This window comes from Lepidochelys kempii, chromosome 6, assembly GCF_965140285.1.
Source record: "Lepidochelys kempii isolate rLepKem1 chromosome 6, rLepKem1.hap1, whole genome shotgun sequence".
Classification (NCBI taxonomy): Eukaryota; Metazoa; Chordata; order Testudines; family Cheloniidae; genus Lepidochelys; species Lepidochelys kempii.
In genome coordinates, this window is record NC_136385.1 from 34208230 (window position 1) to 34229486 (window position 21257).

Sequence of the window (21257 nt, forward strand, 5' to 3'; positions counted from 1 at the left end):
ATCAGAATCTACCAAAAAGTGATACGCCCTTTAGTCACTCCCTTTCATCAGTATAAAGCTTGGATGCTGCTATCCAATATGCCCAGTCAGTATGCCTCTTTCCTGGCCTGCAGGAGCACTTCTGCCCTTCTTATCCTGGGACTCTCCTGAGCAGACACTACCAATTGTTCCGAGTCACTGGTCAGTGCCTGGTTCACCCCTTGTTCTACAGGGAGAAGCAATCTGCCCAAGCCCCTTACGCAGCAGAGATCAGTTTCTCCCCTGTGCAGGCTGACACATTGGGTGACTGGAATCAAGGCAATGTCCATTTCAGCTCATCTGGTCCCTGGCAATCTGGGCAGGAAAGGGTATAACAGAGGCTGCTCTTCCTCCCCCTTGCTGTAATCTGTGATGCAGGTAGCCCATACAGGGCACACTTTACACCCCCAGCTGGAAGATGTAGCATAAGCCTCCATTTTCCATGAGAGCAAATATTAGGCATTTCTGAGTAACAAGTATCCATAAAAAGTTCAAGCTATCTGAGAAGTGTTTAATCTGTGATTTTTTTAAAAACTTATCTTTGGGCCAGATCCTCAGCTAGGAGAACTCTAGTGAAGTTAATGAAGCTCCAATGATTTACACCAGCTAATGATGTTTTCCTTAAATAGTTAAAATAGAGTTAACTATTTCTCTCAGACTTTGTGGAGAAAAAAAGAATTGTAATCTAACCTAAAAATAGTGGGACCTAAATGATAGGAAGACCTTTGCTGCAATCTAAGGGTACATCTACACTGTAATAGCTAGGGCCGCATTGTCGAGTCCTCCTGCTATATTTAGCAAGCTAGCGTGGGTACATCTACACAAGCTGGATATTACACCCACAGCTGTAATGCAGGTACATCCTTAAATACCATGTTTGCTATTGTGAAAGCTATCATATATGCCCATTTGTCACTGTCCCACAAATTGCCGACTCACTAATTTGTGTCCTTTTCTGAGCTGGGTGGAATGAAAAATATTTTTGTCTAAATGATTTTTTAAAACAAGCCCAAAGTTAGACTTTTTAGGAGATTTCACAGGTGCATCAGCGGCTTAAAAATAAATGTTTATTCTTACCTTAAACAGAATGTACAGTATGTATAACAGGATTCCAAATCCATAAATGGGTATGATCTGCCCCACCAGACCTCTCCCACTGCCGCCTCCTCCTCCACCACCCTTGGCCTTGGCAACTGCCAGGTGAGACCTTGGAAAATGGGCACCAGAAGACCGGCCATTGGGGGACATCTGGTGACGCATCATTGGTGGAAAACGACTTGTCTTCCCTGAAAAACAAGTTGAAGATTTTTCTTCCATTAATTTTATTTTTCTGTGTGGAAGTGAAATAGTAGTTTGCAGATTTGGCTTCACTTCTGTGTTCTTGTTTTAAAGCACCACATTTGCATCGATGAAAGGGTAGTGTGCTGAAGATAAAATGGTGGACAATCTTTCCAATAATTCACTATGTGCAGTATCGCCAAACATGTAATCATAATTTCTGTCCTCATGTTACAGATGGGGAAATAGAGGTGTGGATGTACAAAAAAGACTGAGATAAATAGATTGATAACTTGCCCAACACCTTCGAGCAAGTCAAGGATTAGAACTAAGAAACTCTTACTCTTGGTTCTGTGCACTATAGGTCACTAAATATACATCTCTTTCCTGGGACAGGCCTAATTCTGTAGTAGAATCTGTTAGCACAGACACAGTGCCCATGTACTTAAAGGAACTCTGCAGGAATCCACGCTAGCAGATCCTGTTGCAGGATTGTGATGTTATTTAGCACAGTAAACTGTACTTGATTCTTTCCAGCTCATGTAATAAATTAGTATTTATGATCTTATTTTAATTACTAACTTTTAATTCAAGAAAGGTGTTGGTTACACAAAGTATTTACTTACAAAAATATTAATGGAGAGATTGATTAGATACAAAGAGCAAGACAATGTAAGAGGGAAGTATTTTTGCAGGGGGTGGGTGTGGAATGAAGGGTATTTCACGGAATAAATTAATATTGCCACTGAATTAAGGGATGCTTGCCCCAGCATTCCACGGGGCCACACAGCACCTGGGGCCCTGAGTATAGGTTATGCATTACAGTGAGTAAAATGATTGCTTTAGAGGAAGTTACAGAAATAATTTTTTTAAACAAATTAAGCCCTTATTTTAAAAGTTGCTGACTGAGTAGCAGCTTTTCTTAGAAAGCTGGGGGGGAGGTGCATGCCACTAACCAAAGAATTCTCAATCTAACACAGCTCAAACAGCTCTTCCAGAGTTACTATAGTCCATTTTACTGAATTATTAAAAGTGTACCTTGTAAGACATAATATCTTATTTACAAGAGTCTTGTAGATACAGCAGGAAGGTCTTGTAACAGGTTGCTATGGAAACAATTACGATGTCATACACAAAACACTATCACTTCAGGTGGGGAGTAAGCAGCAGGAGTGGGAAAACTCTTAGGAAACAGATCTCATATTCACTAAAATGCCCTTTGTAAAGGAGATCAGTTGCGGGTAGAGGGGACAGAAATATGTGACAGAACTGTTTTAAACTGATTATTTTTCTACATTTTCCATGAAGCATTTAAAAACTTTAAAACCCTTTAAAAACTTAAATTTACATAAAGAAATAAACTTAGAGGTAAAGAGACATGATCAACTTGAAATCTAGTTATTTACACAAAAGGAGTTGAAGTAGTTTCTGATATTACACCTGCCCCTGAGTTTCACTGCCAATTTTTGTAATTGCCAATATTTTCTTATTTCGTGAGGGAAAAAAACCCACACAAACAACAGAGGAAATTGACTACACAGGGGAAAGTGAAATGGTTCAAAGTGCTGTCAAATCCACAGTAAATAAAGGGAAATAGCGAAAGATTTTTGTCCGCCAACCTCTTTCAGCTCTAGTAAACTTTGGTGCCAAAAGTAGGAAAAACTGACAGAAGTGCAGTGATTTCCAAGGTCACCACATCTCTTTAAAAGCTGAAATTTCATTCAGCTCCCACCTACCTCAATGATTTAATCAAACAGCAAAAAGCACTAACAGCAACATGACTATAACGATGCATAATCTGTCTATGCAATAATATACAATCATTTTCACTATGTAAAGTCTTATTGAAATCAGTGCACAAGTATTCCATGTGTTGCAAAAGGAAGTCATAGAGCTTTGACTAAAAGTAATGAAAAGTAGTTTTAAAAAGCAATTTTCACAAATATGTAATATAAAACATTATTTCATATTTGGTATTAGTTGCTTATAAAAGACTGTGTTTCCATATTAAGCACTTGGTGGCATGACAGAGGGACAAATACAAACACATAAGTACGCAGTTGCCCATCTCAATGGGGAAAACAGATTTAAAATATCTTGATTTGAAAAAAAAAAAAATGTGCATAGAGCCAATATTTCAGCCCAATGCCACGTGAAACAGTTCCCTAAAAAACCAGCTGATTGTGAAAATTACAACAAACCCCCTAAACGGGGGCTAGTATCAGTTTTCAGTGCTGTGTGTATGTGTGTCATGTGAATTTAGTGCTTGTAAAAGATGGCTGCTTGATAGTCCTAGAAAATGAAATCCTCTATCCACAGAACAGCTACAACGTACGCTCTTCCAGTGTGCACTTCCTCACACAGCTCTGCCATTGGATGTAGTTCAGTTTCCATACTCAGTCACTCCTTGACCTCGCTGTGGAAGCTATCAACAAGGTTACTAATTAATACCATTGTACTGGGTTTTATGATATGGACAGTAATCCATGGACAACTGGACTGAGACCACCAGATTTCACAGAGGCTGCTGAGCATCCATCAGACAGTAAAAACTTAAATTCACTACTGTCCTGGGCTGGCTGCAAATTGACAATTGGCGAAGGGTTCCAGATTTCATTATCTGAAATGGGTCCTTCTGATTACACTAGTCACATGTTATTATTCACTATTTACATGTGACTTTAATTTCTCCTTTATGCCACCCAAGAGGCTGAATATTTATTATTAGTTGTGTTGCCCCAACAGTTTGCTGGATGATTTACAAAAAATAACATACAAAAGATTGCTGCCCTGAGAGCTTGCAAATCCAAATAGATGGTGTGTGAAGATGAATATAAAGCAGCTCTGTGGATTGATAAGCATACATCTTTTTAGTGCCACAACTTTGTCTGGATTAATTTTTAGCTTCTTTTACTCATTCAATACTACCCCTTATTTTGTACACTTTGTCAGGGTTCCTTTCTAAACTATCATCTTAAAGCTCTCTTCAGATGGAAGTTCTTTATATCGCTAATATTTTTTGTTGTCTGTCATTGAACCCCTCCACTAGTTTTGCAACACCTGTTCTGAGAAAGGTGGTCTTTAGCCTGTGTAATGGTGCATCACTGGTTTATATAATGGGGTACTGTGGATGCAATTAGATGGTATTGGCCTCCGGGAGCTATCCCAGAGTGCTCGATTGTGACCGCTCTGGACAGCACTCTCAACTCAGATGCACTGGCCAGTTAGACAGGAAAAAGCTCGCGAACTTTTGAATTTCAATTTCCTGTTTGGCCAGCGTGGCAAGCTGCAGGTGAGTGCAGAGCTCATCAGCAGAGGTGACCATGATGAAGTCCCAGAATCGCAAAAGAGCTCCAGCATGGACCGGACGGGAGGTATGGGATCTGATCGCTGTATGGGGAGAGGAATCCGTACTATCAGAACTCCGTTCCAGTTTTCGACATGCCAAAACATTTGGCAAAATCTCCCAGGGCATGAACGACAGAGGCCATAACAGGGACCGAAAGCAGTGCCCCGTGAAACTTAAGGAGCTGAGGCAAGCCTACCAGAAAACCAGAGGGGCAAACGGCCGCTCCGGGTCAGAGCCCCAAACAGGCCGCTTCTATGATGAGCTGCATGCCATTTTAGGGGGTTCAGCCACCACTACCCCAGCCATGTTGTTTGACTCCTTCAACGGAGATGGAGGCAACACGGAAGCAGGTTTTGGGGACGAGGAAGATGATGATGATGAAGTTGTAGATAGCTCACAGCAAGCAAGCAGAGAAACCGGTTTTCCCGGCAGCCAGGAACTGCTTCTCACCCTGGACTTGGAGCCAGTACCCCCCAAACCCACCCAAGGCTGCCTCCCAGACCCACCAGGTGGAGAAGGGACCTCTGGTGAGTGTACCTTTTAAAATACTATACATGGTTTAAAAGTAAGCATGTTTAATTTGCCCTGGCATTCGTGGCTCTCCTGGATGTACTCCCAAAGCCTTTGCAAAAGGTTTCTGGGGAGAGCAGCCTTATTCCACCCACCATGGTAGGAAACTTTACCACACCAGTAGCACGTACTCAGAAATCAATATAGAACAAAGCATTGCAGTGTATGTCTGCTGGCATTCAAACAACATCCGTTCTTTATCTCCCTGTGTTATCCTCAGGAGAGTGATATCATTCATGGTCACCTGGTTGAAATAGGGTGCTTTTCTTAAGGGAACATTCAGAGGTGCCCATTCCTGCTGGGCTGTTTGCCTGTGGCTCAACAGAAATGTTCCCCGCTGTTAGCCACGGGGAGGGGGAAGGTGCTAGCCACACGCCGGGGGGAGGCAAATTGCGACCTTGGAACGAAAGCACATGTGCTGAGTATGTAATGTTAATAGCAAGGTTTACTGGGAAAGAGTGTATCCATTGTTCTACAAAATGTGTCTTTTTAAATACCACTATCCCTTTTTTTTCTCCACCAGCTGCATGTGTTTCAAGGATCTCCTTCCCAGAGGCTAGCGAAGATTAGAAGGCCAAAAAAACCAACTCACGATGAAATGTTCTCTGAGCTCATGCTGTCCTCCCACACTGACAGAGCACAGACGAATGCGTGGAGACAGACAATGTCAGAGTGCAGGAAATCACAAAAAGACCAGGAGGAGAGATGGAGAGTAAGTGGCGGGCTGAAGAGAGGGCTGAAGCTGAAAGGTGGCGGCAGTGTGATGAGAGGAGGCAGGATTCAATGCTGAGGCTGCTGGAGGATCAAACTAATACGCTCCAGCATATGGTTGAGCTGCAGGAAAGGCAGCTGGAGCACAGACCGCCGCTACAGCCCCTGTGTAACCAAATGCCCTCCTCCCCAAGTTCCATAGTCTCCTCACCCAGATGCCCAAGAATGCGGTGGGGGGGCCTCTGGCCACCCAGCCACTCCACCCCAGAAGATTGCCCAAAAAACAGAAGGCTGGCATTCCATAAGTTTTAAAGTTTCAAACTTTTAAAGTGCTGTGTGGCCTTGTCCTTCCCTCCTCCACCACCACCCCTCCTCGTGCTTCTCTCCTCCATCACCCCTCCTGGGCTACCTTGGTAGGTAGTTATCCCCCATTTGTGTGATGAATTAATAAAGAATGCATGAATGTGAAGCAACAATGATTTTATTGCCTCTGCAAGCGGTGATTGAAGGGAGGAGGGGCGGGTGGTTAGCTTACAGGGAAGTAGAGTGAACCAAGGGGCGGGGGGTTTCTTCAAGGAGAAACAAACAGAACTTTCACACGTAGCCTGGCCAGTCATGAAACTGGTTTTCAGAGCTTCTCTGATGCGCACCGCACCATCCTGTGCTCTTCTAACCATCCTGGTGTCTGGCTGCGCGTAAACAGCGGCCAGGCGATTTGCCTCAACCTCCCACCCTGCCATAAATGTCTCCCCCTTACTCTCACAGATATTGTGGAGTGCACAGCAAGCAGTAATAACAGTGGAAATGTTGGTTTCGCTGAGGTCTAACTGAATCAGTAAACTGCGCCAGCGCGCCTTTAAACGTCCAAATGCACATTCTACCACCATTCTGCACTTGCTCAGCCTGTAGTTGAACAGCTCCTGACCACTGTCCAGGCTGCCTGTGTACGGCTTCATGAGCCATGGCATTAAGGGATAGGCTGGTCCCCAAAGATACATATAGGCATTTCAACATCCCCAATGGTTATTTTCTGATCTGGGAAGAACGTCCCTTCCTGCAGCTTTTGAAACAGACCAGAGTTCCTGAAGATGCGAGCGTCATGCACCTTTCCCGGCCATCCCACGTTGATATTGGTGAAACGTCCCCTGTGATCCATTGCAGCACGATTGAAAAGTACCCCTTGCGGTTTATGTACTAGCCGGCTTGGTGCTCCGGTGCCAAGATAGGGATATGGGTTCTATCTATCGCCCCACCACAATTAGGGAATCCCATTGCAGCAAAGCCATCCACTATGACCTGCACATTTCCCAGGGTCACTACCCTTGATATCAACAGATCTTTGATTGCATTGGCTTCTTGCATCACAGCAGCCCCCACAGTAGATTTGCCCACTCCAAATTGATTCCTGACTGACCGGTAGGTGTCTGGTGTTGCAAGCTTCCACAGGGCTATTGCCACTCGCTTCTCATCTGTGAGGGCTGCTCTCATCTTGGTATTCTTGCACTTCAGGGCAGGGGAAAGCAAGTCACAAAGTTCCATGAAAGTGCCCTTACGCATGCGAAAGTTTCGCAGCCACTGGGAATCGTCCCAGACCTGCAACACTATGCGGTCCCACCAGTCTGTGCTTGTTTCCCGAGCCCAGAATCAGTGTTCCACGGCATGAACCTGCCCCATTAGCACCATGATGCCCGCATTGCCAGGGCCTGTGCTTTGAGAGAAGTCTGCGTCCACGTCCTCATCACTCTCGTCATCCTGCTGCCATCGCCTACTCGCCCGGTTTCGCTTTGCCAGGTTCTGGTGCTGCATTTACTGCTGGATAATGCGCGTGGTGTTTAATGTGCTCCTTATTGCCAAAGTGATCTGAGCAGGCTCCATGCTTGCCATGGTATGGCATCTGCACAGAAAAAAGGCATGGAACGATTGGACAGAGGGAGGAGCGACTGACGACATGGCTTACAGGGTTGGCTTGCAGGGAATTAAAATCAACAAAGGGGGTGGCTTTACATCAAGGGGAAACAAAAACAAATGTCACACAGAATGGCCCCCTCAAAGATTGAACTCAAAACCCTGGGTTTAGCAGGCCAATGCTCAACCCACTAAGCTATTCCTCCCTCTGGTATTTCAGGCAGGACTTCATGGAGGGAGGGGGGAAGCAAATGAATACAAAACAAATCTGGTCTATTTCTTGTTTTGATCCACTCCATCTATCTTTTACATCTTTGGCTGGCTGCAGATGGTGCAGAAGGACTGCAAGCCATCCTCATCTCCTGCCTGCTCACCATAAGATGGGATAATATGACTGCCTGCAGGACTAAAGAGAATGACCTGGTCGAGTCACTCCTGATTTAGTCCCTGCACCCATATCTGCCCAGGCGCTCCTGACCGACCTTACCGAGGCAGCCAGGAGCACTTCGGACACGATGAGGTTGGTTTTCAGGCCTATTGTACCGTCTGCTGCCACAAGGCAATGGGTTACTGCTGCTGTGTAGCAATGCAGTACCACGTCTGCCAGCACACAGGAGACATACAGTGACAGTGAGCTGAGCAGGCTCCATGCTTGCCGTGGTATGGTGTCTGCAGAGGTAACTCAGGAAAAAAGGCGCGAAACGATTGTCTGCCGTTGCTTTCACAGAGGGAGGGAGGGAGGGAGGGCCTGATGACGTGTACCCAGAACCACCCATGACAATGTTTTCTGCCCCATCAGGCATTGGGATCTCAACCCAGAATTCCAATGGGCAGCGGAGACTGCGGGAACTGTGGGATAGCTACCCACAGTGCAACACTCCGGAAGTCGACGCTAGCCTCGGTACTGTGGAAGCACTCCACCGAGTTAATGCACTTAATGCACTTAGAGCATTTTGTGTGGGGACACACACAATCGACTATATAAAAATGATTTCTAAAAAACCGACTTCTATAAATTCTACCTAATTTCATAGTGTAGACATACACCGAGACAGACTCACTTAGTTCCGCTAGATATACTTCCACCTGTTTTGTGCTGAGAGTCTGTATCCCCACATCACTGTTGTGGCGGGATTAAATCCCCTATTCCAAAAAAGGTTCATATCTTTCCAGATTAGCACCCAGCCAAGAGGATGCCAGAATTGTCCTTAATAGCTATTCTTACTTTGCAGGTACCAGGGAATAAAGGACTTCTGCCCTGCAGGACCAAAACATTCCTAGAATAGTGTGACTTACACTCCATATTCTTTATGGAAATATGCTTATGATATGGATATGGTATAACATATTTTATGCAAGATAGGTCATGTAAGGTATCATCGGAAAGGTTGTAATTTACTGAATGTGATTATCCAATTTGTATGCATGTATCATTTCTGTATCTAAAGTTAGGAATATGGACTATGTAACAATTACAACTGGGTGTGTATTTAGGATACACTCACCAGACAACAGGCTATCAGTCTTGATGGGCCATTAGGAAGAAACAATAAGACTTTGAAGATACTAATCTCTCTCCTTCCTGAGAGGCATCCTGGAACATAGTTCTGACACTACTAGAGCTGGTGGTCCTGTCACCTGGTTCTAAAAACTATCTTGGACTTCTAGTAATTTTCCACTAAAAGGAAAGGGCGGTCAAGACTGGGAAACAAAAGATTCCTGCCTTATGCAAATCTTATTTAAGGCTGGGAAATAAGGAAATAAGACTCTTCTCCATTGCCTTCCTGCCCAAGAAGAAAGACTGCTGTACGTACCTGAAGAGACAAAGGAACTGAGCGGTGGGAAAGTCCAGACTAAGACAGGCGTCTAGTCTGTAAAGAGAAATAACTGGAACTCTAAGCTACAGAAACTCCGCAACTTGCCTAAAACAACATTTAGGGTGAGAAATTACTTCTTGAAACCAGTCTCTTTAAGATCTTAAGCTTAGTATGCATGTTTTGTTTTATTGGCTTGGTAATCTGCTTTGTTCTGTTTGCTATCCCTTATAATCACTTAAAATCTGCCTTTTATAGTAAATAAACTTGTTTTGTTTAGTATTAAAGCCAGTTTGTGCAATTTCTAACTGGGGGGGATAAGAAGTTGTGCATATCTTCCTCCACCTTGAGGGAGGGGGCGAATTTATGACCTTACATTGTATAGCTTTCTCTACAGCGCAAGACAATATTATTAGGGTGTACTTTTCAGAGGGGAGTTGTACTTGAGTGTTGGGTGATTTCCTAGCTGAGCCTTTTCATAAAGAGGTGTTTGCAGATTCTGTGTGGTTCTGCAGCTGGTGCGTTTCTACCTGTGTGTGCATGTGCTGCCAGAGGCCAGAGAGTCTAATTCAGCAAAACAGGGAGATGGAGCCCAGGCTAGTGAAGCAGGCAGGACCAGTGAAATCCCAGTGCATCAGGTGGCATCCCAGAAAGGGGGAGTGGGCTCCAACCCATCACAAACAGTCTATTACAATTTATTTTTATCCAGAAGTTATTAAACTGTCTTCCTTCTCTTTCAACTTGAGTTCGTTAAATATTCTGCATCAGTAAGATGATGTGACACCTCCCTCTTCCCTCCTGCCCCTAACCAAAATACAAATCCTGATAGATCCACATTCCTGTTCTGTCCCTTTTGCTATCTGAGTAACACTGCATGATCTAGTCCCCAATACCGGTAGCAAGTACTTCTTCTATAGGTCCCTTTAATGCTTTGGGAAGGGGAAAGTACTATCTCATGGCAGGCTTTATGCAGTCTTTTGTTAAGCTAAAAAATATCATGTCATGGCCCTTTTAAATGGTTTTCTAACTCATTCCTGACTAAGACTATTACAATCCTGCAGAGCTAGATACCAGATGTAGAAGCCTCATATACCATTCCTTGAATGTCTTTGCAGTTTAGCTAACCTAAATCAGAATTTTGTAATACATCACATCACCATTCATATTCGCTAAAATTAGATAGTAAGGGCAAGCTCCCATTAACTTTAGTGGGTCTACAGATTCAAATACAAGAAGTAAGTGTCAAACTGACATTTGCACTGTATTTATGTGTGTTAAGAGGTTGAGTTTTCTCTAGAGTGAAGGTGAAATCCTATTTAGAAATTGTACAGCATGTCATAATCACAGAGTTTATTCATCCTGCAACTGATTAAAAGAAGTTTTAAACAATCTATTCTGATTTAAATATGATTAAGGAAAAGGATACAATAATCCACTTCAACCTCCAAGTGATAATATTCAGAGACCAGTAACAGCTACTTCAGTAAGGATACTGCATGTGGTGCAGCTAGCGAGAATCTTTTATTGAGTGTTACTGCACCCAGCTTGACTATTTATCAATATCTACACATTTTATTTCTCATTAAGATTAAACTGTTTAAATCATAAAACTGGATTTAAGGTGTAATACAGGATTTGGCCGTAGCTAGCTAGCTGCAAAGTGCTGACTTTTGATATCAATGGGACATCCAGGAAGTATATATAACCCACCGTCACGTTTAAATTTGTAATCCACCTATACAGACCTCTATAGTATTTATATGGCTTCATTGCTGTAATATCTGAGTGCTCACAATCTTTAACTTATTTATCCTCAAACGCCTGTGAGGGAGGAAAGTACTATTACCCTCCTTTTACAAATCAGAAACTGAGACACATAGAGGCTAAGTGACTTGCCCACGATGACAGAGGAAGTCTGTGGCAGAGCACAGAAATGAACCTAGGCTAATGTCCTAACCACTCCACAAACTGAGCAATCAAACACTAGTTAAACGGACACACAATGCAGCACCTGGGGTAAGAAGCCTAGAGTCAGAAGACATAGGGTCTGGTCACAGCTCTGTGACTGGCTTACTGTGTGGCACTAGTCAGGTCATTTCACGTCTGTGTTTCAGTTTTCTAATATAAACTTTGCTACTTTTGTAAAGTGCTTTGAGTTCTAAGGATGGAAAGCATTATATAAGTGCTAGTTGTTAACTAAATGAGATTTTTATGTCTAACTAGTAACTATTACATTCTGAAACAAAATAATAAAATAAAAACTCTTCTATATCAATCAAAATACACAAGGTAAAGTTTGTTTTTATATAACTTTCCAGCTATCTGAGAAGTGGCTTCACGATGAACTTCAAGTCCCATGCAAAGCACAGAAGAGCCAGAACAAACCATGAAGGAAGCACCTACTCCCTCAGACATTCTGCTACTACCCTAAATTGCAAGAATAACAGTAAAAAGAAAAGGAGTAGTTCTGGAACCTTAGAAATTAATAAATTTATTTTGTCAAATAAATTTGTTAGTCTCTAAGGTGCAACAAGTCCTCCTTTTCTTTTTGCGGATACAGACTAACACGGCTACAACTCTGAAACCTGTCATTAAGAATAGCAGTGAGATACAAAAACATCCTTGACTTTAGGAATGCAAATTCTATTATCATGAGAAATCTACCTTCAAATTATACTTATGACTCTTTATAATTAAGGGTTGCATCAGTTTACGCTTTTCATTATAGGGAGTAAAGAATGAACGGTTTTTCTGACACTCATTGATATTAGGAATTAAAAAAAAAATCTGATTACTCAGTACATCTCCCTCCCATTTCCTACAATATATTTTCTCATGTTTTGTCCAGTTTTATACGTTATAAGCCAGGGTGCTTCTATCACTTGCTTTTGAGAGACCATTCTACAAACTAATGCACCTCACTAAAAACTAATGCAGTTTTTCCTGATATTTAATCTGAAGTTTTCCTCCAGCCACCAAATCATTTTTATTGCTTTTCTCTAAACAATCTCTAGTTTGCCCATATCTTCCTACTGGGAACTGAATGCATTATTCCAGGCACAGTCAAACCAAACAAAGATCATACCTCTACCTATAGGAGGCCTAAATTATGTTAACCTTTTTCAAGCCACATTACATTACAAGCAGATGTTTAAATCACTGATCATTAACAGGTCTCTGTCTATTTTCTAGGTTTTCAACTCCCACCAGATCTGTGTTTTAGTTATTTTTCTTCACGTGTGTTAGTTTATATTTTCCCCCAATAGGACTTGTTTTATTTTCTTGACACAACTTATGTCACTTGAGCTATTGCTAATTATTAAGGCAATGGTGAAGAAAAGTATATATGCTTTTGGTATAGGCAACTGGTGTAATTTCTCCTCAGGATGTACTGGACACAGAATATATTTCTTATATAAACCCAGTTTAGAACTGCTTTTCAGAAAAGGGTTCTTGCTGTGTTCTTAAAAGTTTAAAGTTGGAAGAAAACATTATAATTATGTCACCAAATGATTATGCACACATTTTATAAGATTAAACAAAAATTAAACACTGCAAGGAGAGGGAGCAGGGAGGAGAGAAGGTGTAAAGGACAAGATAGTTACCCTAAAAAGAAAAGTTCTCGCTACCTGGAGCCTCCCTGACCAAAGGAAATTAAAATGCTAATTGTGTCAAGATCCAGTTGCTCAAAACTGATCTAAAGTAGAATCTGTTGTAAGATCAAAATACTGGTGAATGATTTTGATTTTATGATTCAGAATTTTTAAGAAAGAACTAATTGCAAATTAACTGCAAATCCATTGTCCAGGACTAGTTTTTGCAATGCAGATGCAAAGTGGTTTTGTGGTTTGTTTAAAAAAACAAAAACAAAAAAAATAAATAGTGAATAAAATACACAGGATGCACTGCTGAGGACTATATTTTAAAGTACTTCTTTTAGGTGTCTGTATAGGCTTTATTCCTCTAACCAATAACGTATTTCAAACTCTTAAAAATATTTGAAGATTTTACATAATGTAAACAGGCATTGCCGATTTAAGTAGATACAAGACTTTTGCAAAATAAAATTAAAGTAGCCTTCTACATGACGGCATAGTAGACATTACAAAGATACATCACCCATGCTGCTAAAGACCTACATTAGTGTGGTTTACTGCTTTCTTAAATGAAAAAAATACTGCTTTACTGAGACAGTAGTTGACATAGCCACTAAGTTATAGACTTTATGATAAATCTCTTTTAGACAATGTCTGATTCTAACAAATAGCAGAAAACTATAAGCATGTTTTATTCAAACTAAAGTTGAGGCATTTGCGTTAGGTTTAAAAATGACATCATCTGATTGAATTTCTAGGGCATTTAAACAGTAACTACAATATCAGTTTGTTCAAGAGGACAACTAGTGACAAGAAAATGAATCAAAGCTATTTAATTAAAAGAAAAGGAGTACTTGTGGCACCTTAGAGACTAACCAATTTATTAGAGCATAAGCTTTCGTGAGCTACAGCTCACTTCCTCAGATGCATATTGTGGAAACTGCAGCAGGCTTTATATATACACAGAGAATATGAAACAATACCTATTCGGTCAGTTTGGATGAGCTATTACCAGCAGGAGAGTGAGTTTGTGTGTGTATGGGGGTGGGGGGGGGATGTGAGAAAACCTGGATTTGTGCAGGAAATAGCCCAACTTGATTGTCATGCACATTGTGTAAAGAGTTGTCACTTTGGATGGGCTATCACCAGCAGGAGAGTGAATTTGTGTGGGGGGGTGGAGGGTGAGAAAACCTGGATTTGTGCTGGAAATGGCCCACCTGATGATCACTTTAGATAAGCTATTACCAGCAGGACAGTGGGGTGGGAATAGGTATTGTTTCATATTCTCTGTGTATATATAAAGCCTGCTGCAGTTTCCACGATATGCATCTGAGGAAGTGAGCTGTAGCTCACGAAAGCTTATGCTCTAATAAATTGGTTAGTCTCTAAGGTGCCACAAGTCCTCCTTTTCTTTTTGCGAATACAGACTAACACGGCTGTTACTCTGAAACCAGCTATTTAATTGAGATTTACTTATTTTTTTTTTTTATGGAAAAATAAAGTTTAGTCTGTGTAACAACTGTAATGAAACCACTGACATCAAACTGAAAAGTAGACTATAAACTTAAACTGAAGTTGTGCAGCTGACAGGGTTACATCCTCATCAGAGTAAGTCATCTGTGGTCAGTCCCAGAGGCTGCTGAGCACTGTCCCTGATCCACCAACACACAAACTCAAGCTTAAATTTAAGCATGAGAGTAGCTCTACTGAAGTCAAGAGCTTAGTGTTCTGATGGATTGGGGACAGAGAGCTCAGCACCTTGCTAGCTCAAGTCCTTAACAAAAAACTAATACCAGACATAAGCATTTTCTTTCTGCCTTCCATGTTGAAAGTGAGATGACAAAACTACATACAAAAAAAGCTTGTAAAGCTGTACTGAAGTCATTTGCAAATATGAACATTTGCAACAAGTTTTGATTTGTGTACCTCTACTAGATACCTCAGGGTGCAAAATAGTGTCTAGCAAGTTTGCCTTTATAAGAACATCTTTCAGTTGCTTACAAAGGTTATCCCAGGAAAAGTAGAATTAGTAAGATTATTTAAGTATATGATCATATCAATGTCACAGAACTAGAAGAAAACGGAATTGATCAGAGGTGGTGTACAACGAAGTCACCTTATTAAATCCCCATTCCCGCAATTAGATCTACTAGCGTGGATCCCTGCCCCCATGCAGAGCCCCACTGATGAAGACAGGACTCTGCACAAGGGGTCTCTCTAGTGGATTATGATTGCAGAGTAAGGGACAAAGAGGTAAATGTAGCTCAATTAGTGCAATATTTAAAAAAATAATTGTACTGTACATAAATATAATCCTAACTATATGTCATGTAAAATGGTCATTATAAAAACCTGATAGATCGGTAACAAAATCAGAAATAATATTGGAATAGGAAACTAAACAATGTAGGTGATTTAAATGAATTTTTATTTCATGACACTTCAAAAGCAAAATGTAAAAACATAAGAAAATGACTTTCAAATAAATGACAACACAACAAATGAAGGATATTGTAATTTGCTCTCCCTTTACATAACTCAGACAAAATTTACTACACACATTAAGAAATAAAACTCAAATGAAACTTGAGAGTTTTGATTAAAAGGTTTTTGGGAAAGAAGAAATGTAAATCATGTCAGAGATGGGAACACTGAGCTACTACTCCGCCTTTGAAATTCCACGGTATACAAAAGATCTCTGAAATGAGAACAAGAACAGGTGAGATGGAAAAACATTTGGGTGAATTATATAATACTTTTCATTCCAAAAAGCCACCAACGCATTTTATACAAGCATTGCACAAACACCATGATAGAAATGAAAGCTGTAACCTTGCGGGAGCAGAGCTGCAGCCAAACAGACACTATGCAATACTAGGGGCGAATTTTTGGCCAGACAAACATATGCTTACAAAACAGTGCAATGAAATGATCATTTCAACTTGCAAATCTGCAGATCCCATAGTACTTTACACCCATAAGTGAGAAATGCAAAGTATTAATATGACTCTATACCTACCTACAGTAGTATTTTAAACTTGGTACCTAAGCTTTTTATTGCTACCAGTTAATGCTAAATGTAACTCATTATGAGACTCTTGGAATTATAAACATCATCCATAAACACACAAAGCGCCTTGTGACCCGCTTTTTGCCATGTTTTGTGCTGCACCTAGCACAACAGGGCCTTGGTCCAAGACTAGGGCTCCTGAGCGGTAGGTAACACAAATAATAAAACGCTGCCAGTTGTGGGTGGTGCCGAGACCAGGCTAGTCCCAGTCTAGGTGGGTTTCCCTACGGTCGGATGAAAGCGGGGGGCGGAGGGGCAGAAGCTTCTTTTGCCGGGGAAGCTGCCCGGTGGGATCAGACACAGCAAGCAGCAGACACCTCCCCCGTCCCCTCTGCACACAGGGGCCCAGAGCTAGAGCGGGCCACCCACCCAGGGGCCTCCGCGAGGAAGGGGGTGCATAAGACGGGGGAGGGGCGGGAGACCAGCCCCAGGCGTAGGGGTGGCCGCTCAGCAGCCGAAGCCCCTGAGGGCGCGGGGCCAGACCCCAGGGAGGCCTCTTACCCTCGGGCGGGGTAGGCGGCGCGCTGCCGGGCTCCTGCCTCCCGCCCCGGGACAGGAAGGTCCGAGGCAGGAGCAGCGAGACGCACAGCACCAGGCACGAGACCATCGCCACCTTCCGGACGGTCGGATACGACATGGCCGCCCCCGACGGCCGCACGCGCCAGAGACAGACGAGCCAACCGCCCCCCCCGGCAACCGATCGGAAACCACGGAGCGCCACGGGAACCGGCAACCGGCCCCAAGAGTAACATCCGGGCTGCGGCCCGTGACGTATTTCCGGCGCGTGCTGCCTGGGCCCTGGGGAAGGTGCAGGCTCAGACTCCGCCTTCCTCGCAATTGGCTGATTATCAAGCGTGTCCGAGCGGCGGGAGCATGCGCACTAGCGACTGCCGGGCTGGTGCCGCCCGCTGCCCTGAGTGGCTCGGGTCAGCCTCTGCTGCTCCCCGTCCCCGAGCCGCGCCGCGCCGAGCCGAGCCGAGCCGAGCCCGGGGGGGAGGGGCGGAGCCACGCATCTCCACTGCGCCGACGGCGCGAGTCGGAGCCCGCCGAGCTGGGAGTCAGGGGGCTCAACTCCTCCGAGGCGGAGTTTCCAGTTTCTTCGGTAGGGTCTTCTCCCCTCAGTGAGCATCGTGAGCGCGACAGCCGCACCCTGGAGACCGGGCCCCCGTGTGCTCCCCGCTTCTGGGCTTCCCGTGTGTACGCACCGCCTCACCGCCGCTTACACGCTGGTGGGCTGGGGCCGTAGATAAGGGGGGGACATGGAGGGTGGGTGAGTCCCTGGAATAAAATTCGTCACCTTGCTGCTACTTCCCCTTCTGGGGCAACTGCAAGGGGAACCTTGTGGAGTTTTCCTTTTCCTACAGGCTTTACCCCAGGAATGAGCGATCCAGCTCACTCCGTGTAACTGACATGTAAGGTTAATGCGTTATCGTAGGCCAATAAGCATCCTTTGTATGCTGAATAGCCTATCTCGCTATGTAATTTTTTCTCACTGTACACTTTTCCTCACTCCCACCCAGAGGTTTGGTTCTGTGTCCTATGCTAAGAAAGGCAACAAGATGGTGTATGTGCAAGGCTAATGGAGTGCATACAGGTCTTAGCAACACATTAAGAACAAAAACAAAATGCAAATGAGAAATGGTGGTTTTTGACAGCTGATAACTTGGCCTAACCTAAATTATTCTTTATCAGGATAGAAAATGTCACCTCCCTGCCCCAGGACTATCCCCCTCCTAAATTTCAAAGAGCTGCTGCAGATACTGGAAGTATTAGACTTAAAAAAAAATAATGGAAGATGATAGGCAATCTAACTATGGGGTCACTGCTGCACCCCCTATAATATATGTAATGATGGTGGTGTCTGGCATGAAGATTTTATTGGCAGTTGTGGTTTACAACTTGTTAGTAACCTCACCTTCCCAGTGCAGGGGAGAGTGGTGCAAACAGTAAAGGACACTGAGAGAGTTTAAAAACCATTAAAGTACTTTTTTGTATCCTTCCACTTGTAATGCCAAGTTTCCTCAATATCATGAATCCAAATGTATAGACTTCAAGGAGAGGGATATCCATGTTCCAAACGCCAGTGTCATTTGTACCTCTGCCAATACACCTACAGCCCAAAGAGATAGTGATAGCTCAGTGGTTTGAGCATTGGCCTGTTAAACCCAGGGTTGTGAGTTCAATCCTTGAGGGGGCCACTTAGGGATCTGGGGCAAAGTTTGGGGATTGGTCCTGCTTTGAGCAGGGGGTTGGACTAGATGACCTCCTGAGGTCCTTTCCAACCCTGATATTCTGTGAGATGTGAGAAGTTACCTTACAAACAGATTGCCTGTCAATTAAGTGGGTTAAGAGATTTATTGAAAACAGAGGAAGGGATAGTAAAACAGAAGTGGTTTGCATATCACATTTAGCTTCACACATCTCATAAGCTGGAAATGCCCAAGGTACAGCAAAAGAATCATTTCTTAAATATATATACTTCTGACCATTTGCTCCTCAACCTAATGCAGCCTTATCTTGGCTGTCCCAGAGAGCTTTCCAGACCTGTTTATCAAGTTCCTTAATCCAGGACAGCTCCCTGGTGATTGAGTTTCTCATCAGGTTGAGAGAATAAACATTTCCACAATTAGTGGCTGAAATCAGGGGTGCCATTCAGAAAAAATGCAAAGAAATACAATGACCAGTCCCTTCATTCTGATAACATCACCTATCTTCCTGGCTCCTAGTTAAGTATTTCAAAGATCACTTCACAGTTCTTTACTTTAGCCATGTTCATTAGTCAAAGGTGGTTGGATTCTAAGGTAAGTATCCATTGTCCTTGGCAATAGATATTACATCATGCCTTCTGTCTAGCTGTATCCAGATAAATTTGTTAGTCTCTAAGGTGCCACAAGTACTCCTTTTTGCAGATACAGACTAACATGGCTGCTACTCTGAAACCAGTCTGTATAGTGGTGTCTCCAAGTGGCAAGAATAGATTTTTCTTGCTATAAATCCCTCAGACTCCACTTACTGTGAAACAGTGTTGACAAACCCCAGACCCTCTGTCAGTGTGATACAATAGTATAGTGTTCAGGTCCAATATTTTGTGAGCAAGGCTAGCAAGTACTCTATCCCACTGGAAAGAAAAAAATCTCACTTTTTCAACAGGCACTATAAAACTCCTGTTTCTAGTCCTCTGATGTTGTCATAAATATAAAGGGAAGGGTAAACCCCTTTGAAATCCCTCCTGGCCAGGGGAAAGCTCCTCTCACCTGTAAAGGGTTAAGAAGCTAAAGGTAACCTCGCTGGCACCTGACCAAAATGACCAATGAGGAGACAAGATACTTTCAATAGCTGGGAGGAGGGAGAGAAACAAAGGGTCTGTGTGTCTGTCTATAGTTGGTCTTTGTCGGGGATAGACCAGGAATGGAGTCTTAGAACTTTTAGTAAGTAATCTAGCTAGGTATGTGTTAGATTATGATTTCTTTAAATGGCTGAGAAAAGAACTGTGCTGAATAGAATAACTATTTCTGTCTGTGTATCTTTTTTTGTAACTTAAGGTTTTGCCTAGAGGGGTTCTCTATGTTTTTGAATCTAATTACCCTGTAAGATATCTACTATCCTGATTTTACAGGGGGATTTCTTTATTTCTATTTACTTCTATTTTTATTAAAAGTCTTCTTGTAAGAAAACTGAATGCTTTTTCATTGTTCTCAGATCCAAGGGTTTGGGTCTGTGGTCACCTATGCAAATTGGTGAGGCTTTTTATCCAACATTTCCCAGGAAAGGGGGGGTGCAAGTGTTGGGAGGATTGTTCATTGTTCTTAAGATCCAAGGGTCTGGGTCTGTGGTCACCTAGGCAAATTGGTGAGGCTTTTTACCAAATCTTGTCCAGGAAGTGGGGTGCAAGGTTTTGGGAAGTATTTTGGGGGGAAAGACGTGTCCAAACAGCTCTTCCCCAGTAACCAGTATTAGTTTGGTGGTGGTAGCGGCCAGTCCAAGGACAACGGGTGGAATATTTTGTACCTTGGGGAAGTTTTGACCTAAGCTGGTCAAGATAAGCTTAGGAGGTTTTTCATGCAGGTCCCCACATCTGTACCCTAGAGTTCAGAGTGGGGGAGGAACCTTGACAGATGTGTTGCAGGGGATCAGTACTTAAATCTGGATCTCAGCAAGTTAGAGGGAGAATTATGCATGTCCCTTGCCCACCTGCTCTCCATCTGCTGATCCCCATCTCTAAGTCTGGGGGAAGAACAATGCAACAGAGGTGGCACTCTTTCCTTTAACATCCCCAAGCTAGGATGTAACCAGGTTCCTGCCCTGGTGATTCTGGACACAACTCACCCAGCTGCAGATCACCACTAGTATGTGTCTGTCCCAACAAGGTCCAGTAGAGTGGTGCTTTGGCTGGAGCATTTCAGAAAAAAAAAATAAGCACAACTCAAACCCAGGATCATCCCACAAACCTTCAGTGAGGCCCCACCCCTCTATTCAAGGTTTGTCTCCCAGTCTTTGCTTCTGCCAACTCCCATCCAAAAATCTAGTCATCCCTTCCAGGAGAGCCAATCCAGCTGGCAAGCAAGCACCATCTCAGGCATACAACCAAACTTCTCTCCCACCAAGAGAACTAGAGCTCTGTTCTCCTTCCTGATCAGCCCTGAATTAGGATAGGCCTTCTTCTCTTATCTTCCTAGTCCACACCTCACACTGGGTGCAGGTGTAGTGGGGTAGGGCCAGCTGGGTCCACAGGCATTCCCTAACCCTTTCATTACCAGTGAAGAGCCTGTCTGCCTCTTCAACCCCTTCATTGCCTCTGTGGGGCCTCTCTGGCTCATCACACAAAGATCTGTGGATTGTTCATTCACATTCGCATTTTAGGGGGCACTCAACAGTACTCAGGTGGCTTTGAGCACTTTTCAGGATTGGGCCTTGAGTTCTCTTTTTGAGGAAAATAACAGAAGCAT

The 21257-nt window shown here is 43.2% G+C and overlaps 1 protein-coding gene across 4 annotated transcripts in view; it reads right to left on the reverse strand.

Annotated features, from left to right (window-relative positions):
• The window catches only part of RIC3 (RIC3 acetylcholine receptor chaperone), a 32857-nt gene extending 15702 nt beyond the window's left edge, over positions 1-17155 (reverse strand). For 2 of the 4 annotated variants that reach the window (XM_073347471.2, XM_073347470.2), the window contains exons 1-2: positions 16813-17155; positions 1096-1304 (exon numbers count right to left, since the gene is read on the reverse strand). In XM_073347471.2, coding sequence (XP_073203572.2) covers positions 1096-1304; positions 16813-16948 — 345 coding nt within the window. In that variant the 5' untranslated portion in view covers positions 16949-17155. Of the gene's footprint in view, positions 1-1095; positions 1305-15651; positions 15940-16812 lie in introns of those variants that run through there. The other 2 variants (XM_073347472.2, XR_012159345.2) reach the window with 2 other exon arrangements.
• Between the last annotated feature and the right edge of the window lie 4102 nt (positions 17156-21257).